General features: G+C 47.3%; 2 protein-coding genes across 15 annotated transcripts in view; one reads left to right on the top strand and one right to left on the bottom strand.

The window, feature by feature from the left end:
• Nucleotides 1-9,335, top strand: part of Ncoa6 (nuclear receptor coactivator 6) — a 95,597-nt gene extending 86,262 nt beyond the window's left edge. For all 9 annotated transcript variants that reach the window (XM_070007107.1, XM_070007108.1, XM_070007111.1 and 6 more), the window contains one exon: nt 8,764-9,335. In XM_070007107.1, the coding sequence (XP_069863208.1) occupies nt 8,764-8,807 (44 nt within the window). In that variant the 3' untranslated portion in view covers nt 8,808-9,335. The remainder of the gene's footprint in view (nt 1-8,763) is intronic.
• A 1,106-nt stretch (nt 9,336-10,441) lies between these two features.
• Nucleotides 10,442-18,803, bottom strand: Tp53inp2 (tumor protein p53 inducible nuclear protein 2). 6 transcript variants are annotated; one of them, XM_070007120.1, is made up of 4 exons: nt 18,738-18,803; nt 14,889-15,063; nt 14,217-14,505; nt 10,442-13,800 (listed from the first exon to the last, which is right to left on the bottom strand). In XM_070007120.1, exons 2-4 carry the CDS (start codon nt 15,010-15,012, stop codon nt 13,548-13,550), a joined length of 666 nt encoding a protein of 221 aa, XP_069863221.1. In that variant the 5' UTR covers nt 15,013-15,063; nt 18,738-18,803; the 3' UTR covers nt 10,442-13,547. The 6 variants fall into 6 exon arrangements, with proteins under 6 accessions (XP_069863221.1, XP_069863218.1, XP_069863219.1 ...); XM_070007117.1 differs by having other exon boundaries at nt 18,578-18,796; XM_070007118.1 differs by having other exon boundaries at nt 14,889-15,045; nt 18,578-18,796.
• Between the last annotated feature and the right edge of the window lie 697 nt (nt 18,804-19,500).

Below are 19,500 nucleotides of genomic sequence, written 5' to 3'. Positions count from 1 at the left end.
TTTTTTTTTTTGTCGGTCGTGGGGCTTGAACTCTGGGTCTGGGCGCTGTCCCTCAGCTCTTCAGCTCAAGGCCAGCGCTCTACCACTTGAGCTACAGCGCCACTTCCTGGGCATTTATCTTACAGGTTTATTTCACATGTAGTCTCAGCATTCTGGAAGATGGAAGTAGAGGAATCACAAGTTCTAGACCAGCCTGGACTACATAGTAAGAATCTGCCTTGAAAAGGAAAGGGGAAGATAGGGGAGAGAGGAAAAGGAAATGAATACAGTGTGTTGTTGAATATGGCAAAATTACATGGTGCTGTAAGAGCATATAGGGAGTGTCCCTCTGCTCAGGGAAGGCATTTTGGAAATAGGGTCAATTAAGCTGAGTCCTGAAGGATGAGAAAGAGTTAGCCAGGCTATGAGTATCAGCATATTCTAGGCAAAAGGTATACAGCATGTACAAAGGCCCAGAGCTGAGAAGGTATGCTACTTCATCCTCTCAGATTATGCACTGGCCTTGAGTAGTTCCATTTGGGGAAGAGCTAGGATCCTGGCCGAGTTCCTGATACCAGCAGGACTAGGGAGAAACAGTGAGTTACTATTAGGATGGCAGATTCTGTGAGTATACCAACACATACACTGATCTGAGGGTTCAGCTGTTGTTGGCAGGTCATGTTTCTGGGTAGGAGGAATGTCATATGCCTCATAAGCCTCCCAAGAGTAAGCTACAGTCTGCAGGTCAAATACAGAGGGTAAAAACCATTGTTGGAAGTAGTGCCTCTTACTTCAACCTGCTAGAGAGTGAGAAGAAAGCTGGTGATAGGGAATAAGAGATTTATTTACTGTTGAAGTGGCGCTGTAGCTCAAGTGGTAGAGCGCTCGCCTTGAGCTGAAGAGCTGAGGGACAGCGCCCAGGCCCGGAGTTCAAGCCCCATGACCGACAAAAAAAAAAAAAAAAAAAAGAGATTTATTTACTGGTACACTATATACATTACAAGTATGGTCCACTTAGTTATCTCACTCCTGGCTATAGAAATGAAGCCACCAGGGCTGGGAAGGTGGCTCAGTGGTAGAGTGCTTGCCTTGCATGTGTGAGGCCCTGGGTTCGATTCCTCAGCACCACATAAGCAAAAAGAAAAAATCCGGAAGTGGCACTGTGGCTTAAGTGGTAGAGTGCTAGCCTTGAGCTGAAGAGCTGAGGGACAGTGCCCAGGCCCAGAGTTCAGGCCCCACAAATGGACCAAAAAAAAAAAAAAGAAAGAAATGAAGCCACCAATTTTTTTCTTCTCTGAGAATCATCTCCTAAGCAGGAAGGAACTTGTTTGAAAAGAAGCATACTTAGTGGTATACTAACGTGTTAAACAACTGGGCACTGGTGGCCCACGACTTGAAGCCAACCTATGGAAAAAACCTTGAAACTCTTATCTCCAATTAACTAGCAAAAAGTCAAAAGTGGAGAGTACCAGCCTTGAGTGAAAAAGCTAAGCAAGAGCGCAAGACTTGAATACAAGCTGCAGAACCTGCACACACACACACACACACACACACACACACACACACACACACACACACACACACACACACACACACACACACACACACACACGTATACATACATACAAGCATGAAAGGGAAGGACATGAATGCCTATGGGAAAATCTACTTACCCTCTGTTCTTGTATCCCCTTACTTTCCCAAAGACTCAAGGTCTTTGAGGCTATAGAATATGATACATAATTATCTTATGTGGGGCTTGAGATCAGGGCCTGTGTGCTGTCCCTGAGCTCTTTTGCTCAGGGCTACTTTACTACTTTGAGCCACAGTGCCACTTGCAGTTTTTGTTGTATTTGTTTGTTTGTTTGTTTTTTGCCAGTCCTGGGGCTTGAACTCATGGCCTGGGCACTGTCTCTGAGCTTCTTTTGCTCAAGGCTAGCACTCTACCACTTGAGCCACAGTGCTATTCTGGCTTTTTCTGTTTATGTGGTGCAGAGGAATCAAACCCAGGGCTTCATGCATGCTAGGCACGCACTCTACCATTAAGCCACATTCCTTGCCCTAAGGACAGATGTTTTAACACTAGTGCTGTAGAGTAGTACGTATTAATCCAAAACTCTGTTTGGCGTGATTAATTGGAGATGAGTCTCATGGGAACTTTTCTGCCCAGGCTGGCTTCAAACCACAATCCTCAAATCTCAGCCTCCTAGCCTCCTAAGTAGCTAGGATTATAGGTATGTCACTGGCATCCAGCTTTTTTTTTTTTTTTCCTATACTAGCACTCTACTACACAGCTCCACTTCTGGCCTTTTGGTGGTTATTGGGAGATAAGGGTTTCACAGGCTTTCTTGCCCAGGCTGGCTTTGAACCATGATCTTCAGATCTCAGCTTCCTGAGTAGCTAGGATTACAGGCATGAGCCCAGAGCCTCATGGTGGTATTATTTACTGTGCACCAGAAAGAATCTAAGGAGCATCTGAGACAGTTTAGGAGAGATGCACAAATTAGGGCCACTCTGCAAAGAAATGCCAGCCAGGAACAAAAAATCTGGAACCTATTTTAGAGAGGGGTCTAAAGTTGGGGAAAAGGCTGGATGTAATCCCAAGATGGTAATAGTAATTTTAGAATACTTGCTGCATCCAGACTTTGAGGCTTAACAACTGGCTTAGAAGGGACCATCATGACTTTGTGAGCTTATATGGAGGGGTGGTGAGGGACTCTGTATGTCTGGCCAGCCCTACAAGTGGAAAGTTATTTGCAAATCCCCACAACAGTTTCATACCTTTAGGCTATTATTCTCTAACTGTCCAAGGATAAGTTACCTTTCATGTCAGAAATCAATACTGTCACTGTTTGGGATTTTAAGTGTTAAAACTCTTGTATTTGGGCTGGGAAGGTGGCTCAGTGGTAGAGTGCTTGCCTTGTATGCATGAGGCCCTAGCTACTCAGGAGGCTGAGATCTGAGGATCGCACTTCAAAACCAGCCTGGCTGGAAAGTCTGTGAGACACTTATCTCTTATTAACCACCTCCAAAACTGGAAGTGATACCATGGCTCAAAGTGGTAGAATACTTACCTTGAATGAAAATGCTCAGGGACAGCACCCAGGCACTGAGTTAAAGGCCCATGGCACATACCCCCCCCTCCAAAAAAAAAATTAAGGCCAGCGTGGGCTATACAGCAAGACCCTCCTGAGGGGAGATAGAGCTGACTTCTAATATAATATACTATCTAATGCTGGGTACCTGAAACATGGAAGTGTGTTCCTGAATAATCTATGCTTTTTACAGTTTGAAGAGGGGAAGATATTGTCCTTTTTGCTTTAGTAAACAAAAAATCAGAAACATTGTGTGTTTTTTATAAAAATCTTGTAAGCTGAGAAATACCATGAGTACTTTATAACAAGAAGAGTTAGTCTTTTGTATTAGGGGAATCAGTGACATTAATCACTGTGAGAGTGGTTTGCTTATATCATGCTGGCAATGACCTATTATTCTGCCAGATTGGAGCAGGTGCAATAGATGATTTCTGGGCAGAGCCAAAGAGGCCCACATGGTTGGTTGGTCACTCTGATCCATTTTTAATTTTGGTGGATTTGGTCTCTATTTTTCATTACAATCAGAAAAAAATCACTACCACAAATCAGTAAAGTTCTTTTTAAAATTGCACTTGGGAAGGTGGCTCAGTGGTAGAGCACTTGCCTTGCATGCCTGAGGCCCTGGGTTCGATTCCTCAGCAACACATAAGCAAAAAAGAAAAAAGCTGGAAGTGGCGTTGTGGCTCAAGTGGTAGAGCGCTAGCCTTGAGCTGAAGAGCTGAGGGACAGCGCCCAGGCCCAGAGTTCAGGCCCCACGACCGGACCAAAAATAAATAAATAAATAAATAAAATTGCACTTGACTGGGTATATTTTCACAAATGTGCAAATGAGAAGTCCTGCCTTCTGAAATTAATGCACCATTAACATAGAAATTATCTTTTTTTGTTTTGTTTTGTGCTAGTCCTGGGGCTTGAACTCAGGGCCTGGACACTGTCCCTGAGCTCTACCACTTGAGCCACAGCCCTACCTCAGACTTTCTGGTGGTTAATTGCAGATAAGAATCACACAAACTTAAATGCCCATCCTGGCTTCAAACCAAGATACTCAGATCTCAGCTTCCTGAGTAGCTAGGATTACAATGTGAGCCACTAGCACCCAGGTTCAAAATCAATTTTTACAAACATTTTAAATGATAATATAAAAGTACTTCCTTTATCATCACTCCCTGGGTATCCAAAAGGTGATTTCGTTTTTTGGCAGTTCTAGCACAAGTCAGTTTATTGCAGGTGGCCCTATTCACTGATTCATCCTCAAAGGCAACATGCCAGTTCATTGAGTGCTCTAAAGCAGTGACAGATGGGAACAAGCAAAGGAGGAAGGGGAGCCTGACATTGCTTAGTTCTCCACTCTCCACTTGATTCTTATCTCATAACAAGGGAGAAGCTTCCAAATTTGATCTAATTGATAGATTTTTTTAAAGGGTGAACAGAGTCAAGACAAAACCTCATATATTTTTAGTGCAAATAACAAGTTTGCTACAGTGAACAGTAAGCTTTCATATATAGATATAAAGAATTAATTGTGTCAGTAATCCTAGCTACTCAGGAGGCTGAGATCTGAGAATCACAGTTTGAAGCCAGTCCAGGCAGGAAAGTCCGTGAGACTCTTATCTCCAATTAACCACCAGAAAACCAGAAGTGGCACACTGTGGCTCAAGTGATAGAGTGCTCACCTTGAGCTGAAGAGCTCAGGGACAGTGCCCAGGCCCAGGGTGCAAGCCCTACGACTGACAACAAAAAAAAAAGAAAGGAAAGAAAGAAGGATTGATTATGGGAAATTGTGTAAAACTTAGTTCATTTACATGAACTAAAGAAGACCATTTCAACATCCTGTCAAATTTAATTCTTCTGATTAGTAAAAGATTGATAAACAAAAAGATTTTATGTATTTTTAAATTTTTATTATAAAACTGCATAATTATATTTTATATATGAAACAAACAAGCTGTGAAGTGGCACAATCAATATGACCTCCCAGTAAGAAGACATTTTTAAATTTTTTTCACTTACAGGACCTTAAAAACATTTCATAGGTCTCTTCTTAGAATTTATCTCACTTCTTGGTAATTACCATATTAGCAGCAGTAAAAGTTTTGCTTTTTACATCTATGTATTTATGGGAGCTTGGATTCATAGAATTTTATAATACAAAAGAAAAACTGCTTAGAACACTAAACCTAAATAAGCAGGTCACTTTCTAGAAATGAATGAGTCTAATATCTCTCTGTCTCCTCTTTCTCCTCTCTGTCTTCTCTCCTCTCTCTCCTCTTTCTTCTCCCCTCTCTCTTCTCCCCTACCCCCCTCTCTCTTTCTCTTTCTCTTTCTCTGTTGGTGGTGGTGGTAGTGATGGTGGTTGTGGATCTTGAATTTGGGTTTGGGCACTGTCCCTGAGCTCTTTTGCTCAAGGTTAACGCTCTACCACTTTGAGCCACAACACCATTTCCATTTTTCTGGTGGTTACTTGTAGATGAGTCTCACGGACTTTTCCTGCCTGGGCTAGCTTTGAACCATGATCTTCAGATCTCAGCCTCCTGAGTAGCTAAGATTACAGGCGTGAGCCACCAACACCCAGCTTTTTTTTCTCTTTCTTGTCCTCCTGCTTCCCACCTTATCTGGGATGGCAGGTGCAAAAGACCACCCAACTTGCTTTTTGTTTTTATACTGTTACTGGGCCTTGAACTCAGGGCTCCATGTTCTTGCTTGGCTTTTTCTCTTGTTGCTGGAGCTCTACCACTTGAGCCATACTTCCACATCAGGCTTTGTGTTGGTTAATTGGAGATGAGTCTCATGGGTTTTTTGCCCAAGCTTGCTTTGAACCACAATCATTAGATCTCAGACTCCTGAGTACCTAGAGTTACAGGTATAAGCCACCAGTGCCCCACCCAGCTTTTTTTTTTTTTTTGCCAGTCCTGGGACTTGAACTCAGGAACTCAGGGCTGGGGCACTGTCTCTAAGCTTCTTTTGCTCAAGGCTAGCATTCTACCACTTGAGCACAACTTCTGGCTCTTTCTATGTATGTGGTACTAAGGAATCGAATCCAGGGCTTCATGCATGTTAGGCAAGCACTCTGCCACATTCCCAGCCCAACCCAGCTTATTTTTTTGAAATAGTCTCACTAGCGTTGCCCAAGCTGGCTTGAAACTGTGATCCTCCCATCTCTGCCTCCCATTTAGCTGGGATTACATATAGATACGTGCCATTGTGCCTAGCAAATTATTTCTCATATTAATGTGCTAGGAGGTTTTTCTTAACCTTGATGAGAAGTATTTAAAACACTATTTTTATATTAAGATGAAAATACCTATTATGGAGCAGCATGTAAAGTAATAAGTGACTTTTTAAAATCAATATAAATAATGAGCAGAGTATGGTGGTACACACTTGTATCACTCAGGAGGTAGAGACAAGAGGATCATGAGTTGAAGGCTAGTCAAGGCAAATTTAATAAGACTCTATCTCATAAAAAAGGGGCTGAAAGCTAGGCACTGGTGGCTCACACCTGTAATCCTAGCTACTCAGGAGTCTGAGATCTCAGGATCTCGGTTGAAAGCCAGCCCAGGCAGGAAAGTCCATGAAACTTTTTTTTTTTTTTTTTTTTTTGGGTGGGTCATGGGGCCTGAACTCTCGGCCTGGGCGCTGTCCCTCAGCTCTTCAGCTCAAGGCTAGTGCTCTACCACTTGAGGCACAGCACCCATTTCTGGCTTTTTCTGCTTATGTGGTGCTGAGGAGTCGAACCCAGGGCCTCATGCATGCAAGGTGAGCACTCTCCCACTGAGCCACCTTCCCAGCCCCATGAAACTCTTATCTCCAGTAAACCACCAGAAAACCGGAAGTGGCACTGTAGCTCAAGTAGTAGAGCACTAGCCTTGAGCTGAAGAGCTGAGGGACAGCGCTCAGGCCCAGAGTTCAGGCCCCATGATTGGCAAAAGAAAAAAAGGAGGGGGCACTGAGGGAGTAGCTCAGAAAATAGAGCACTTGCCTAGCATGCTTGGCCCTGAGTTCAATCCCTAATAATAAAACTTCTTTAAATGTCTAGCTTTATCCTAGCTACTAGAAGGCTAAGATCTGAGGATTGATGTTTAAAGCCAGTCCAGGCAGGAAAATCTGATCATCTTTTTTTCTTTTTTCTGTCCACTGTGGGACTTGAACTCTGGGCCTAGACCCTGTCCCTGAGCTATTCAGTGCAAGGCTAGCACTCTACCACTTGAGCCATAGTGCCACTTCCAGCTTTCAGGTGGTTAACAGCCTTTCCTGCCCAGGCTGGCTTTGAAACTCAGTCCTCAGATCTCCGCCTCCTTAGTAGCTAGGAATACAGGCTGTGAGCCACTGGCACCCAGCTGTGATCATTTTATCTCATTTAACCATCAAAAAAGCCAGAAATAGAGCTGTAAGTCATATAATAGAGTCCTGAGCACAAGTATGTAGGTCCTGAGTTTAAGCCCAAGGACTGGCACAAAAATAGTAAAGCTGGGATAAGATTAAGTAGTTGGGTATGGTGGCACATATCCCTGGGGAGGCAGAGGCAGACACTTGAGTGTTTGAGGTCAGCATGGGCTACATAGCAAGACATATGTCTCAAAATAGAAAGAAAATTACTAGTGTGCAAGGGAAATTAAAGGAAAAGTCATCCCACTCATATCCCTGTTACTGTGTATAAATCACTTAATTCCCATTTCTTCCATGTCACCCTGAGGCTCAGATAAAGCTTTTGCTTATTGTGAATGGCTTTCATTTTGTATATATCTTTATTTTTTTTTTATTTTTATTTTTTGGTCATAGAGCTTGAACTCTGGGCCTGGGACTGTCCCTCAGCTCTTCAGCTCAAGGCTAGTACTCTACCACTTGAGCCACAGCGCCACTTCTGGCTTTTTTTTTTCCTACTTATGTGGTGCTGAGGAATCGAACCCAGGGCCTCACGCATGCAAGGCAAGCACTCTACCACCGAGCCATCTTTCCAGCCCCTGTATATATCTTTAGCCTTGAAAAACCTGACATAGTAGACACCTAGTAACCAGGGTTTTGTGGTCATGTTAGAGACTTTGACTATAACGAGTTCCCTTCTACAAAACAATGTTTTGCTTCCAAAAATGAACCAATTTATTGGTTGACACAATTTATTCACTGTGGTATCACTCAGACTTCTCACCACTACCACTCCCAGCCTGCCCACACTTCATTGAAAGGAACTGAAGATTGTCAGATTAATTGTCCAATTTAAGGTGGGGGTGGGGGGGGAGGAGCTACTGGGGAGCTTGCGGCTCATGCCTATAAACCTAGCTACCTAAGAGACTAAGAACTAGAGCATTGCAGTTCAAAGCCAGGCAGAAAAAGTCTTGAGATACTATCTCAAAATAACCAACAAAAAAGCAGGACTGGAGGCATCAGGCTAGCAAGAATGAGGCCACAAATTCAAACCCTAGTGCCACCACCTTACCCTGCCACTTGTTCTAGACAGATAGGTTTCGTTTCCCAACACCTGTTCACCTGTATCACGTTCCCATAACTGTCAGGCTCTAATGCAAGACCATGCTCTTCCCATTTAAGTTACGAGGCAGAGCGTGTGACTCTCCACACCAAGTATCCCTTAAACTGACTCAGTCTAGTGGGGTCTCACTTTCATCAGCCCTGGCCTTTGTGGACTGTGCAGCAGATTGCCTCAGTTGAATGTCTCCTTCCTTTTTCCCCACAGACATAACCAGTGCGGTGCAATCCAAGCGAAGAAAATCCAAGTAAACAAGCCGGAGGGTGACTTGATACTTGTAAATGTGTGTGAATTTTACAAAGAGTAATTTTGAGCTGTGACTTTTTAAAATCTATTTCTGTACAGTTAGTCATTTTAATAATGTGACCCTTTTCCTAGTCCCTGCCACCTGTTTTTTAAAGTGCAATGGGGAAAAGCAGGGTTGTTTGGCCCTTTTGGTGTTACAGGATGAAATTCAAGGTTTCTAAAATGTTGCCATGTATTGAGAGGAGCTAATGCCATCATAAATGTTAATAGTTTTCACATTTCCTAAGCAGCCTAGAGTACAGGGTGAGCATTTTTAGATCTTCTAATGATGTCTTGTGCTGTGGGAAGTACTGTGTGTGAATAGCAGTAGCAGGGCAAAAACAATCTTGTCATTTGAAAATGTTGTAAATAATTTTATTATATAGTGTTTTGGATGTATTTGTTGTAGAAATGGACCAGTGAATAAAGAGAATCTAAGGGGTTTGTACAATGTGAAATACTGAATGTGTTAAATAAATGTCATTGTTATAGAACATACAGGTATATTATTGGTAAGGACTTACTGGGAGAGTAAACTCTTCCTTTGGACCATAAATGAGTCAATACAAATGAGTCAACTCCAAACACACTGCAACTGAAAATCTAGAAAGTTGAGGACAATATATATAATTTTATCACTTTATACATCTTTTCTCTGTGCACCTGTTTCCCAACACTGTGTTTACATCCACCATTCAGAAGATAAACCCAGACTGACAAGATTATTTGCACCAGCATCAAGAATTTAACCAGTTTAAGCCAGGAGTTGGTGGCTCATACTTAGGATCCAAGCTACTCAGGAGGCTGAAATCTTTGAGATTTGTAGTTCATAGTTATCCCAGGCAGAAATGTCTGTGAGATTATTTCCAATTAATCAACAAAAAGATAGATTAGAGGTATTGTTTAAGTGGTAGAGTGCCAGTATGAGCAAAACAGCAGAGCATATGAGACCCTGAGTTTTAGCCCAGTATCTTTAGTCTAATTCTTTAGCTAGATGGGCAGCTCCCAAATTAAAAGGGTCACTTTGTATTATATACTGCAGAGCTGTCCACAATATCCTACTCTTATCTGTTGCAGGTCTGGGAGTGGCTTATGGACATGTCCAGGTTTTTTTTTTTTTTTCTTTTTCCTGGTTAAATTCTTCATAGTCAGTATAGCCTCTAAAACCAGATGCCTCTACCCTTCCCTACTTTCAGTCTTCTAAGAATTTCAGGGCTTGAGGTTGTCCTGTATCAGCCTCAGCTCTAGCCTTCTGCCATTATTTCCTAGAGGTAGATTTATACTTTCCTCTCCTCCAGTGACTCCTTACCCTTGTGCCTGAGACCCAGTGCCTGAGACCAAAAGAATGAGTCAATGATAGCAGCGCTTACTCCCATCTCTATTTCAGCTATCTTAATATATGTTATAAATGTCCCCTAAAAATAGTGTTTATGAGTCAGGACCCTTTGTCTGACTCTGTTCTGAGCTTATTTACCTTCTTCCCCTCCTGTGATATACACACCAGAATCAAAGCCAACATAAAAAATACCCTATGCCTCGACTGCTTGAGATTGCACGGTGCTTCACATATTTTAGCTCCACTCAGGAAGAATGCATAATGTGCTTTAAATAGATTTTTATTTGTTTTTCTTTATATTAATTTTCTCTCCCATAGAGGAATAATTAGCATTGCAATCTAACAATCAGAATCCTGTTACACACATACACAGGCATGCCATATGACCAGGTCGAGGTGGTTGTGTCCTTGAATCTGTCGACACATCACAACATGGTCAACCAAAGTCTTCATTTCAGCCAGTCTCAACATAAAACACCCAACAGAGATGCACTCAACTTGCATTTGGAACTGGATGGCAGGGTAGGGAGAAAATTATTAGAAGCAGGCTATGGTTTGTCTGCATTCAGTCCCTTCACATAAAGCTATGAATCCTGGGAGGCATCCAAGAACCCTGGTGGGGTCCTTGTTGCACCTAAGACTTTATGGGTCATAGCAAGTTGATTGGAAGGTTTCAGGCAGGGGACTGGGCAGCAGGCATACTCCAAAACAGCACCAAACTGCATTCATACACACATGGTGCCTGCTGGGGCCAGACTGACAAAGGCTAGAAAGTGACATCCAGCTCAAGAGAACCACTTAGACTTATAGGGGAAAGCTGGAAGTCACCCTTTGATGTAACTGGGACTCACTCTAGAAACAGGTCCCTCTGACATCCTAAGTTTTGGCAAAGTGCTGGTAGTACTGACATTAATACAAACTGGTACAAACTTCTCTAGATCTCTGAAATCAGTCAAGACAGACTCTCTAACCCCCTCCTGTCTAAGGTTGCATAGGACTTTGTGAATTCTGGTTCCCTTGTGTATTCAAGTTCTGTGGTTTACGAAAAAATCCTGAAGCATGCTCAAGGTGAAAGGCACATACACAGTCAATACAGTATGACAAGGTCTGATGCTTCAGGAGTCAGACTAGCAGGAGACTGAGTAGTGTTGGTTCTTAAAAATCTACATAATTCAAATATTGCCACACTCCAATGCTACAGAATTTATAGGAAAGTACAAAAAAATGAGCTTTGCAACCAGCCAGGTGAAGAGATTGAAGAGTTCTAGAACTACAGGAGCCTCTAGAAATACAGGTAAGAGGCAAGACCTTCTGAAATGTGAGTCAAATGCCCCATCACTCAGATTCTTCTCCCACCAAGCAGGATTATGGGCACTGCTCAAGACTGACCCTAGGCTCTGGCTGGCAGTGAAAAGTAGGCAAGAAGGGCTGGAGGGAATTTCAGCTCTTATAAGTGCTGAAGACCCTAAGCTGGCTAGGAAGTGACCTAAAGGTAGCTTGAAGAATAAAAGTACTATGTTGTAACTGAAGAACTTGAGGATAGAAGGAAGGTTTTCTGATTGAACCCTAGTAGCTAGTGTGGGGGGGTCATTGATCTGCTTAGAGTATGATTTGGGCTTTTGCCGTGGAATAGAAGACCACAACAGGGCTTCTGTCCCTATCCTATCATCCATGGGGATACCTCCTTTATCCTTTCCCCACATATCATATGAGGCCTAGGGATATAGAATCAAGAAGAAAGCTGCTTTTTGCCCTTAGGAATGCAGTATTTTATCCAACCCCAAGTTGGGGTTGAAGACTCAAAACCTGGAATTAGGGTGAAGGGGAAGACCTATGTTAGTATATAATAGGAAATCTTTAAAGTTTCAAAGAAGAAAGAGCACACACTAGAAAAGAGAATGGGAAACAACTCCGGGCATTTCAAGAGGCTGTTGCTGGTGTCTAAGCCCAAAATTCAGTCCCAGCACAAAAGGAAAGCTGATTGCCCCTGTCCCATATGCCTCATCCAGGGATTCAGATCCTTTCTCTGGATACCTGGAGGGGAGGGGAAGAGGGCCATAGGGCACCTTTCCTTTTCCAACAAACTGGAAAAGGAAAATCCCTGTAGGAGAAAAAGAAGAGGGCCCCTGAAGGCCCTGAGCCTAGACAGGGAAAATTTGGGAACTGAGAGAGGGGCTCTGGCCTCCTACCTAGGAGTGTTTATTAGCCAGTCATACTAATTAAATTAAGACCAGAGGCAAGAGCTTCACCCCACAGCTTGTCCTTCTGAGCATCATTCTTCTGCAGTTTTTCCCTTGGGGTATATGCCCTTTCTCTGACCAGAAGCCCTCACCTGCATCTCCCTAAGCTAATTCTAGCACCTTAGGCATGTGAACAAATAAATGGCCAGGATAGCAGGCCCTTACCCAGCCTCTACTCCTGGAGTGACATAGAAAGGTGGGGTGGCAAGGTATTAAGCCCTTCAGACTCAGGACCTGAGGAGGGGTAAATTTCGGGAAAAGACTTGGGAGGTGTGATTAAAGGGAAGTCTGGGCTGGCTCCAGGCTCTGGCCTGAGAGCAGGGCTTGTCCTCTCTGAACATACATGATGTCAGCTCCCATTGTGCCCTGCTCCCTCACAGCTTCTCAACCTGTTTGTCCTGTCTGCATCTCCCATAGGCTGCTCTTTCCCCGGATTCCCCCCTCCACCTTCTCCCTCTAAGCTCACATTTCACTATCCTCTTCTACATACTTTACCTTTCTAGGCCTAAGCAGCTCTTGGAAGTCCAGCCCCTAGGACAGGGAGAAGGGGAAGACTAGAAGCAAAACCCTGAGCCTGACCCCTGACTAGCTGGCCCAGGCATGGCAGATTGGACTTGGTCAGGGTGAGGCTCAGAGTTCCCTCTCCATCCATTTCTGAGGGAATTGCTAGGAATGAATAGGGGAACAGGAGTAAATATAATGCCAAACACAGGAAAGGGTGAATCCTGTAAGGTAGGAGTTGAAGATGGGATATGGGGTATAAGTCAGATCAGAGCAAGAAAGGCTCCCAGAAATTGGGAGGGTGGGGGGAGGCAAAAGAGCAAAGGTAGGGAGAGACAGGGATGGGAGACAGAAAAGCACAGAAGCTCAGGAGTGAGGGTGAGGAGACAAGATTAGATGCTGAGTTTAGGAAGGATGAAGGGTTTGGGGGGGGGGGGGTGTCAGAGGTGGATCAGAGGATCCCAGAAGGGAAAAAAAAAATCAAGGGAGTTAAGGAAGGAAGGGCCACCACCCCTCCGGACCCACGTAAGGAAGGAGGGGTGGTGTCCCACCCGAGCCGTCTCTGGAGCAGCACACTGGCTGCTGCAGGGGACACAGACTGCGAGGGCTTTGTGGCGCGGTGAGGGCACTCAGTAGTTGAACTGGCGCTGGCACGGCTGGTAGATGAAGCTGCCCTGGTGCTTAGGCCGGCGAGGGCGGCTCTCCCGGGCGCGGTTCTGCCGTTGCACCACCTTGGCGCTCAGCGCGCGGCGCTCGGCCCGCTGCCGGGCCCGCTGCAGCCGCCGCGTCTGGCCTGCCTTCTCCAGCAGCACGGCTCGCGCGGGCAGAGGAGCCGCGGCGTGGTGCAGGGCCCGAGGTTCACGGCGGGCCGGCACCAACTCTCTGCAAGGATAGAGCGGGGGTGGGGAGAGCGGAGCTCTGTCGGGACCCATCTGGGGATGGGACGCAGGCACCTCCTACTCTCAATTTCCTGGTCAATGGAGCACCTGACATCCAATGGATGGGTACAACCCTAGTCCCGAGTCAAACTGGAAATGCCTCCTCGGGTCTAGTCCCTAGGACAGGTAAACTGGACCAGGAAGTGGAAGCAGGGGCGGGGAGGAGGGCGGGGCGAGGATTAGCTCCAACCCCCAATTTGTACAAGCCCCTGGGCAGTTCCAACCACTAAGCCCTCTGGCCTGAGTCTCTATGCCAGGCCTCAAGCCCCGCCCCTGTGACGGAGCCCCGCCCACAACTCAAAAGCCCCGCCCACAGCCCCCATCCCGCCGCCCACACCCTCGCCTCCCCTTCCCACTCACCCATCACTGAGATCGCCATCCGGCAAGGCAGCCTCGGGGTGCGGGGAAGGAGGCCCAGGCTCCAGCACTATGGTGCTGCCGGTGACGTAAACAGACATGCTGGGGTGCTCGATGAGGAGGTCCTCCAGGGGGCTGCTCTGGAGGCGGGCGGGCCCGAGGCCGGGACCCTCTGCAGTAAAACAGGCGGGAGGGGTAACAAACCAGCTCTCGTCCATCAAGGAGGGCGCGGGTGGGGGGCGGCCGGCGGGGACGGCGGCGGCCCCGGGGCTGGGGGGAGCCGCGTAGCTATCTACGGGGTGCAGGAAGGGGGAGCCATGCGGAGGAGGGGAAGCAGCGCGGGGGTGGGGGGGGAGACACACACATACCGGACACAGGGGAAGGGAGAGAAAGGGCATCGTTAGTCAGACCCGCAGTCCTTGCCCGTCGTCGTGCCCAGGATGCCCTACGGGACCCCAGGGGTGGGCCCCAATGGTGTACCGCCAGCAGACCGGAGTCCAGGCTTGCAAGGGAAGGTGACAGGTTCCCCCTCCTTCCAGGGTCATCTCAGTTTGCCCAGTTGACTTGGACAACTCCAACCCCCAAAGTAGCAATCTTTCCCTCCCTGGCTGTGTGCCCTTAGGAGCACTTCACAGGCCCGGGAGTCGAAGTGCGGCCCGTGGTCTCAGCTCTCACCCGGCAGGTCAATGATGAGCCAACCGTCCACTTCATCCTCCTCCGACACGAAGGCGCCGGGGCAGTCCGAGTCTTCAGGAGGCGAGGGGGTGCTGAAGAAGAGGCTGGTGAGGCGCTGGAACATGGTCGAGGGGCAAAGCGGCCTCAAGGGGGCGCCCTACGGCAGTGTAAAATCCTGGGAGTCAAAGCAAGGCATCAAAATGATTAAAGTCCACCCCCATGTACCCCCAGCAGTGAAAAGAAGAGGGATGGGTGGGGAAGCTCTGGTGTCTTTCTGCATATAGATCCAGGGTTTTCTATAGGAACTTAGGAAGTTATTTACGTGTGTGTATGTTTCGTGTCAAATAACAGTGTTAATAATAAGTACCCTTCTCTGGGCTCTAATAATTAAATGAGCTGGGAGCTCATGGCTCACACCTGTAATCCTAGCTACTCAAGAGGCTGAGATCTGAGGATTGCAGTTCAAAGCCAGCCTGGACAGAAACATCTGTGGAACTCTTATCTCTGATCAATCACAAAAAAAAAAGTCAGAAATAGAGCCTAGCTGTGACTCCAGTGGTAGAGCACTAGCCTTGAGCAAAAGAAACTCAAGGACAGCTCCTAGACCCTGAGTTCAAAATCCCCAGGACTGGCACACACACACAAAAAATGAACCAGGAGCTGGGAAGGTGGCTCAGTGGTAGAGTGCTTGCCTTGCATGCCTGAGGCCTGGGTTCGATTCCCCAGCACCACATAAGCAATAAGAAAAAAGCCAGAAGTGGTGCTATGGCTCAAGTGGTAGAGCGCTAGCTTTGAGCTGAAGAGCTGAGGGACAGCGCCCAGGCCCAGAGTTCAGGCCCCATGACCAGACCAAAAAAAAAAAAAAAATGAACCAAACACTAAGTGTTTGGAACAGTGTTTAAGCACACAATGGTCACTCAGTAAGCTAAAGTTATTCCAAGGTTCTGGAGGAATTTAGAAGGCCTGATATATGATCAGCTGTGTCACAGAAGGTCTCCAAAAGATGGAACATCCAAATTGGACCTTGAAAATACAAGTTCTCCAGGAAGGGCTTGAATTGCCCATACTGTGATTATCATCATCATAAAAATATAAATATCCATGAGGGTTGCAGATGAAGAAAACAGAGGAAGCCCAGGGAGTAAGGTAAAAGTCATATACACAGATTTGAACCTGTGTAGTCAGAGGCAGCATCCACAACCGCTGTGTACACTGTCTTTGCTGGATGTGTGTCTACATTAGGCATTTGGTGACTGGGGCCATAAAGGACTTTGGATTTCGTCATGATTTCCTAAACAACAGTCTTTTACCCCAGAGATTAAAACCACCACAGGAGCCTGTGTGGCTCGAAAAGTGCTGGCTAGCAGAAATCCCACAGAACTGCTAGGATCTCACAAGTGAGATTGGGCAAGCTTCATATCTATTTGTCAGATAGGTATAAAGTCCCCACCTCCCTTTACCTCCTTTATTTTTTTCCAGGCTCCTGCTCAAGGACAGCATCCTGGCCAGGAGAAAAATGATCAGGTTGCCTGGCCCCAGTGAGACAAGAGGTCAGTGGGAGGTGATGAGAGAGGAAAGGATCTCTCAGGTCCCACCAGCCCTAATGATAAGCACTGAAGATTGGCCCAGGACCCAAGCCATTAGCCAGTCTTTAACTGGGCTAAGATGAGGAATGAAGATGTCAAAGTGGTATCTATAGATCTGCATCCATCTGATTTTGTGATCTGAGAGAACACAAGTTAATCCTCAAACACATAACTAGGCAGCAGTGGAGCAGGTCTAGTCTCAAGTCATTGAGAATCCAGTCCAGATTATATACAGGTAGGAAAGCCTCAACAGCAAATGTCCAAGGGATATAAAGATCCAGAGACCAGGGAAGTAAGACAAGATCTGTAATCCAACCACAGCCCCTCTGCTCAGCCCACCCCCATAAATGTCTGTGGTTCTTGGCATCAAGGTCCACTACATACCTCCCATACTACCCAGTAAGTGCAGAACCTGCTCTTAAGCCTCTACAGTTAAGAGACCAATGGAAGAAAAGAGTAGATACTCCCTCCCTGAGGTCAAATAGCCTCTTGGATTTTCTTTCCCAGCATGCCAGCTTCCTGGTTCTCAGATTCACCGCTCTGCTCCAGGAAGAACTATTCCCTTTAATAACTACAACATCTGTGTCCAAAACCACCCCTAGCCTAGTCCATTCTTTAGTAAACCCGAGCCTAGGCATAGGGTTCCAGGTACAGCTTCTATGCCCACCCATATGGAAGGTCAGCAGCTCCTCTCCACCCCCTTCTACCCCTTGTGAGCAGAGAAGAGGGGACAGCTCAACTTCTGTAATCACCAGCATTAAGGATGGTTGAGTCCCTTCCTAGATGACAGACTTGGAAGCTGGGGAGATAATGAGGATCCAATAGAGAGAACTCCACCTAACCCTCTACCCTTAACCAACATCAGCCCTCCAGAGGCGGGCAGTTAGTGACTCACTTTTCTCTGGTCAAAACAGCTGGGAGAACAACAATTCTATTGGGCTGTAAAGAATAGTAAGGGTAGAGGAAATCAGGGCCATGAATGAAACACAACCTCCAGAAACCTTCTGGAAAAGGATCAGGGATTGAGGAGTGTAGGAGCCCTATTAAAAGAGGATGGGTGCTGAGCCCAAAATAGAGTCCTTCAGTGGAAGAAGAATGTGTAACTTGTTACTTGAATTGAGCTCCTATCATATATTTATCCCTGGCTATGCATTCATCACTTAATTAGTGAGCATGACTTCCAGTGAAGTACTAATGTTCTCTGGGCCTCAGTTTCCCTTTCCATGAAATGAAGTCTCTCTCTCTCTCTCTCTCTCTCTCTCTCTCTCTCTCTCTCTCTCTCTCTCTCTCTCTCCCTCCCTCCCTCTCTCTCTCTCTCTCCCTCTCTCTCCCTCTCTCTCTCTCTTCCCCCTCCTCCCTCCTCTCTCTCTCCCCCCTCTTTCTCTCTCTTTCTCACACACACACAAGCTCTAGAGATTGAACCTCAAGTTCCCTAGTACTGCCAAAAAAGAAAAACAGAAACGAAAAAAGATCTCCACGTTTGGAGGCTGAGTGACATCAACTAAAGCACCGCACACTAGCACAAGTCCCGGATTAGGTTGTTATTATGTTAGTCCTTCTGGGGCGGAGCCTGAAGCTAGAGAGGGGATTCCACTACCATCTGGCGCTGTCCTAAGGACTTGGATCTCCAGGCTGTCTTCATCCCTGGGCGAACTCCCCCACCCCCCACCAACCTAGATCCAACTGTGCCGCGGACCCTCTCTCAGGTCGCATGCACAAAGTGGGAGGTCAGAGGCTTAACCTCAGCCCCAAGGTTACCGGGAAACAGCCCAGCGCCCTCTGGCCCCCGCTCGCCTTTTCTGCGTTCCTCACCCTTGGCCCAGCCCAACACAGCGCCCACCGGGTCACCGGAGGACAAGCAACCCAAGCCGCGGGGGGGTGGGGTGAGGAGGGGGAGGCGGTGCTGGCCTTGGTGACGTCTCAATGTCATATGCAAATACGGTGACGTCACGACCTACCGGCGTGCGGCAGCCAATCGCAAGCGGGGAAAGCAGCCCTAGCGGCCGCCGGCGAAGACAAACAAAGGCCAGAGAGCGGGCGAGGGGTGCAGGGCGTGTCCTGGGGCGCGGGGAGCCCCTCTGACCCCCACTACTCAGGACTCACCTAGGGGCTGGAGCGCTGCGGCGGGCGGGTTGCGTGAGGTAGTTGTGCGGCCAGGCGTCCCAGGCTGGCCGGCCGCTCACAGGCTGGGCCGCATCGTGGGGCCGCCGGGCGGGTAGGGGGCAGCGCGAAGCGCACGGAGGCTCGGAGCAGCTGCACTCACCCGCGGGGCTTTGAGTCTGTGCGGCCGGCTGTGGCGGGGCTCACGGCACAAATTGGAACGTTCAAACAGCTGATTGTGACGTCACAAAGGGGCCCGCCCGCCGCGCGTCACCTGCCGGCAGAGCGGCGGCCAATCACGGGCTGTGGATCCCCCGGTCCCCGCCCCTTCACGGCTCGCCGGCGGCCGGCTCCGTCCAGCCCCGGAGTCGCGATCTGAGCCTTGGGGAGGTGACTGGGGGAAGCCTGGCTTCGTTGTCCTCCGTCACCCGCAGACCTCTCAGTGAAGGCTACCCCAACTCCCACCTACAGGATCCCCTCTTCCTGCACTGCCTGTACTTATGCCAACGCCCTCACCTCTTCCGTTCCTTCCCACATCCTTTCGCCGGCTTGACCCCCGACGTGTACGCACCCTTCCTTTAATCTACACCTCGCCCTGCGCCTGCACGCTCCACCTGCCCTTCGGCCTACTCTCCCTCTTCCGTCGCATCTCCTTATCCCTACACAGTTTCTATTCTCCCAAGACCCGGCCCCTGTTTTTTATTCCCCCCTCAGCAGACTGGAGAGAAGGGGGGCGGGAGGGGGGGCTGGCCCCTTCCTAAGTTCCAGGGGAACACCCGAAAATGTGGGAGCGTTCGACTGACAGGAAATGTAGGACTTGGAATTGCTTTGAAGCGAGTAAACATTCACCTAGAGACAGCTCAGCTCTGGAATGTTTGCACACCTTATTAACTCCACGTAGTTACCGGAACTAGACAGGAGAGACC

This window comes from Dipodomys merriami, unplaced genomic scaffold (assembly GCF_024711535.1).
Source record: "Dipodomys merriami isolate MVZ:Mamm:240054 unplaced genomic scaffold, mDipMer1.0.p SCAF_7, whole genome shotgun sequence".
NCBI classification, from domain to species: Eukaryota; Metazoa; Chordata; class Mammalia; order Rodentia; family Heteromyidae; genus Dipodomys; species Dipodomys merriami.
Note: the sequence above shows the minus strand (reverse complement) of the source record. Positions and strands in the feature narration are given on the sequence as shown.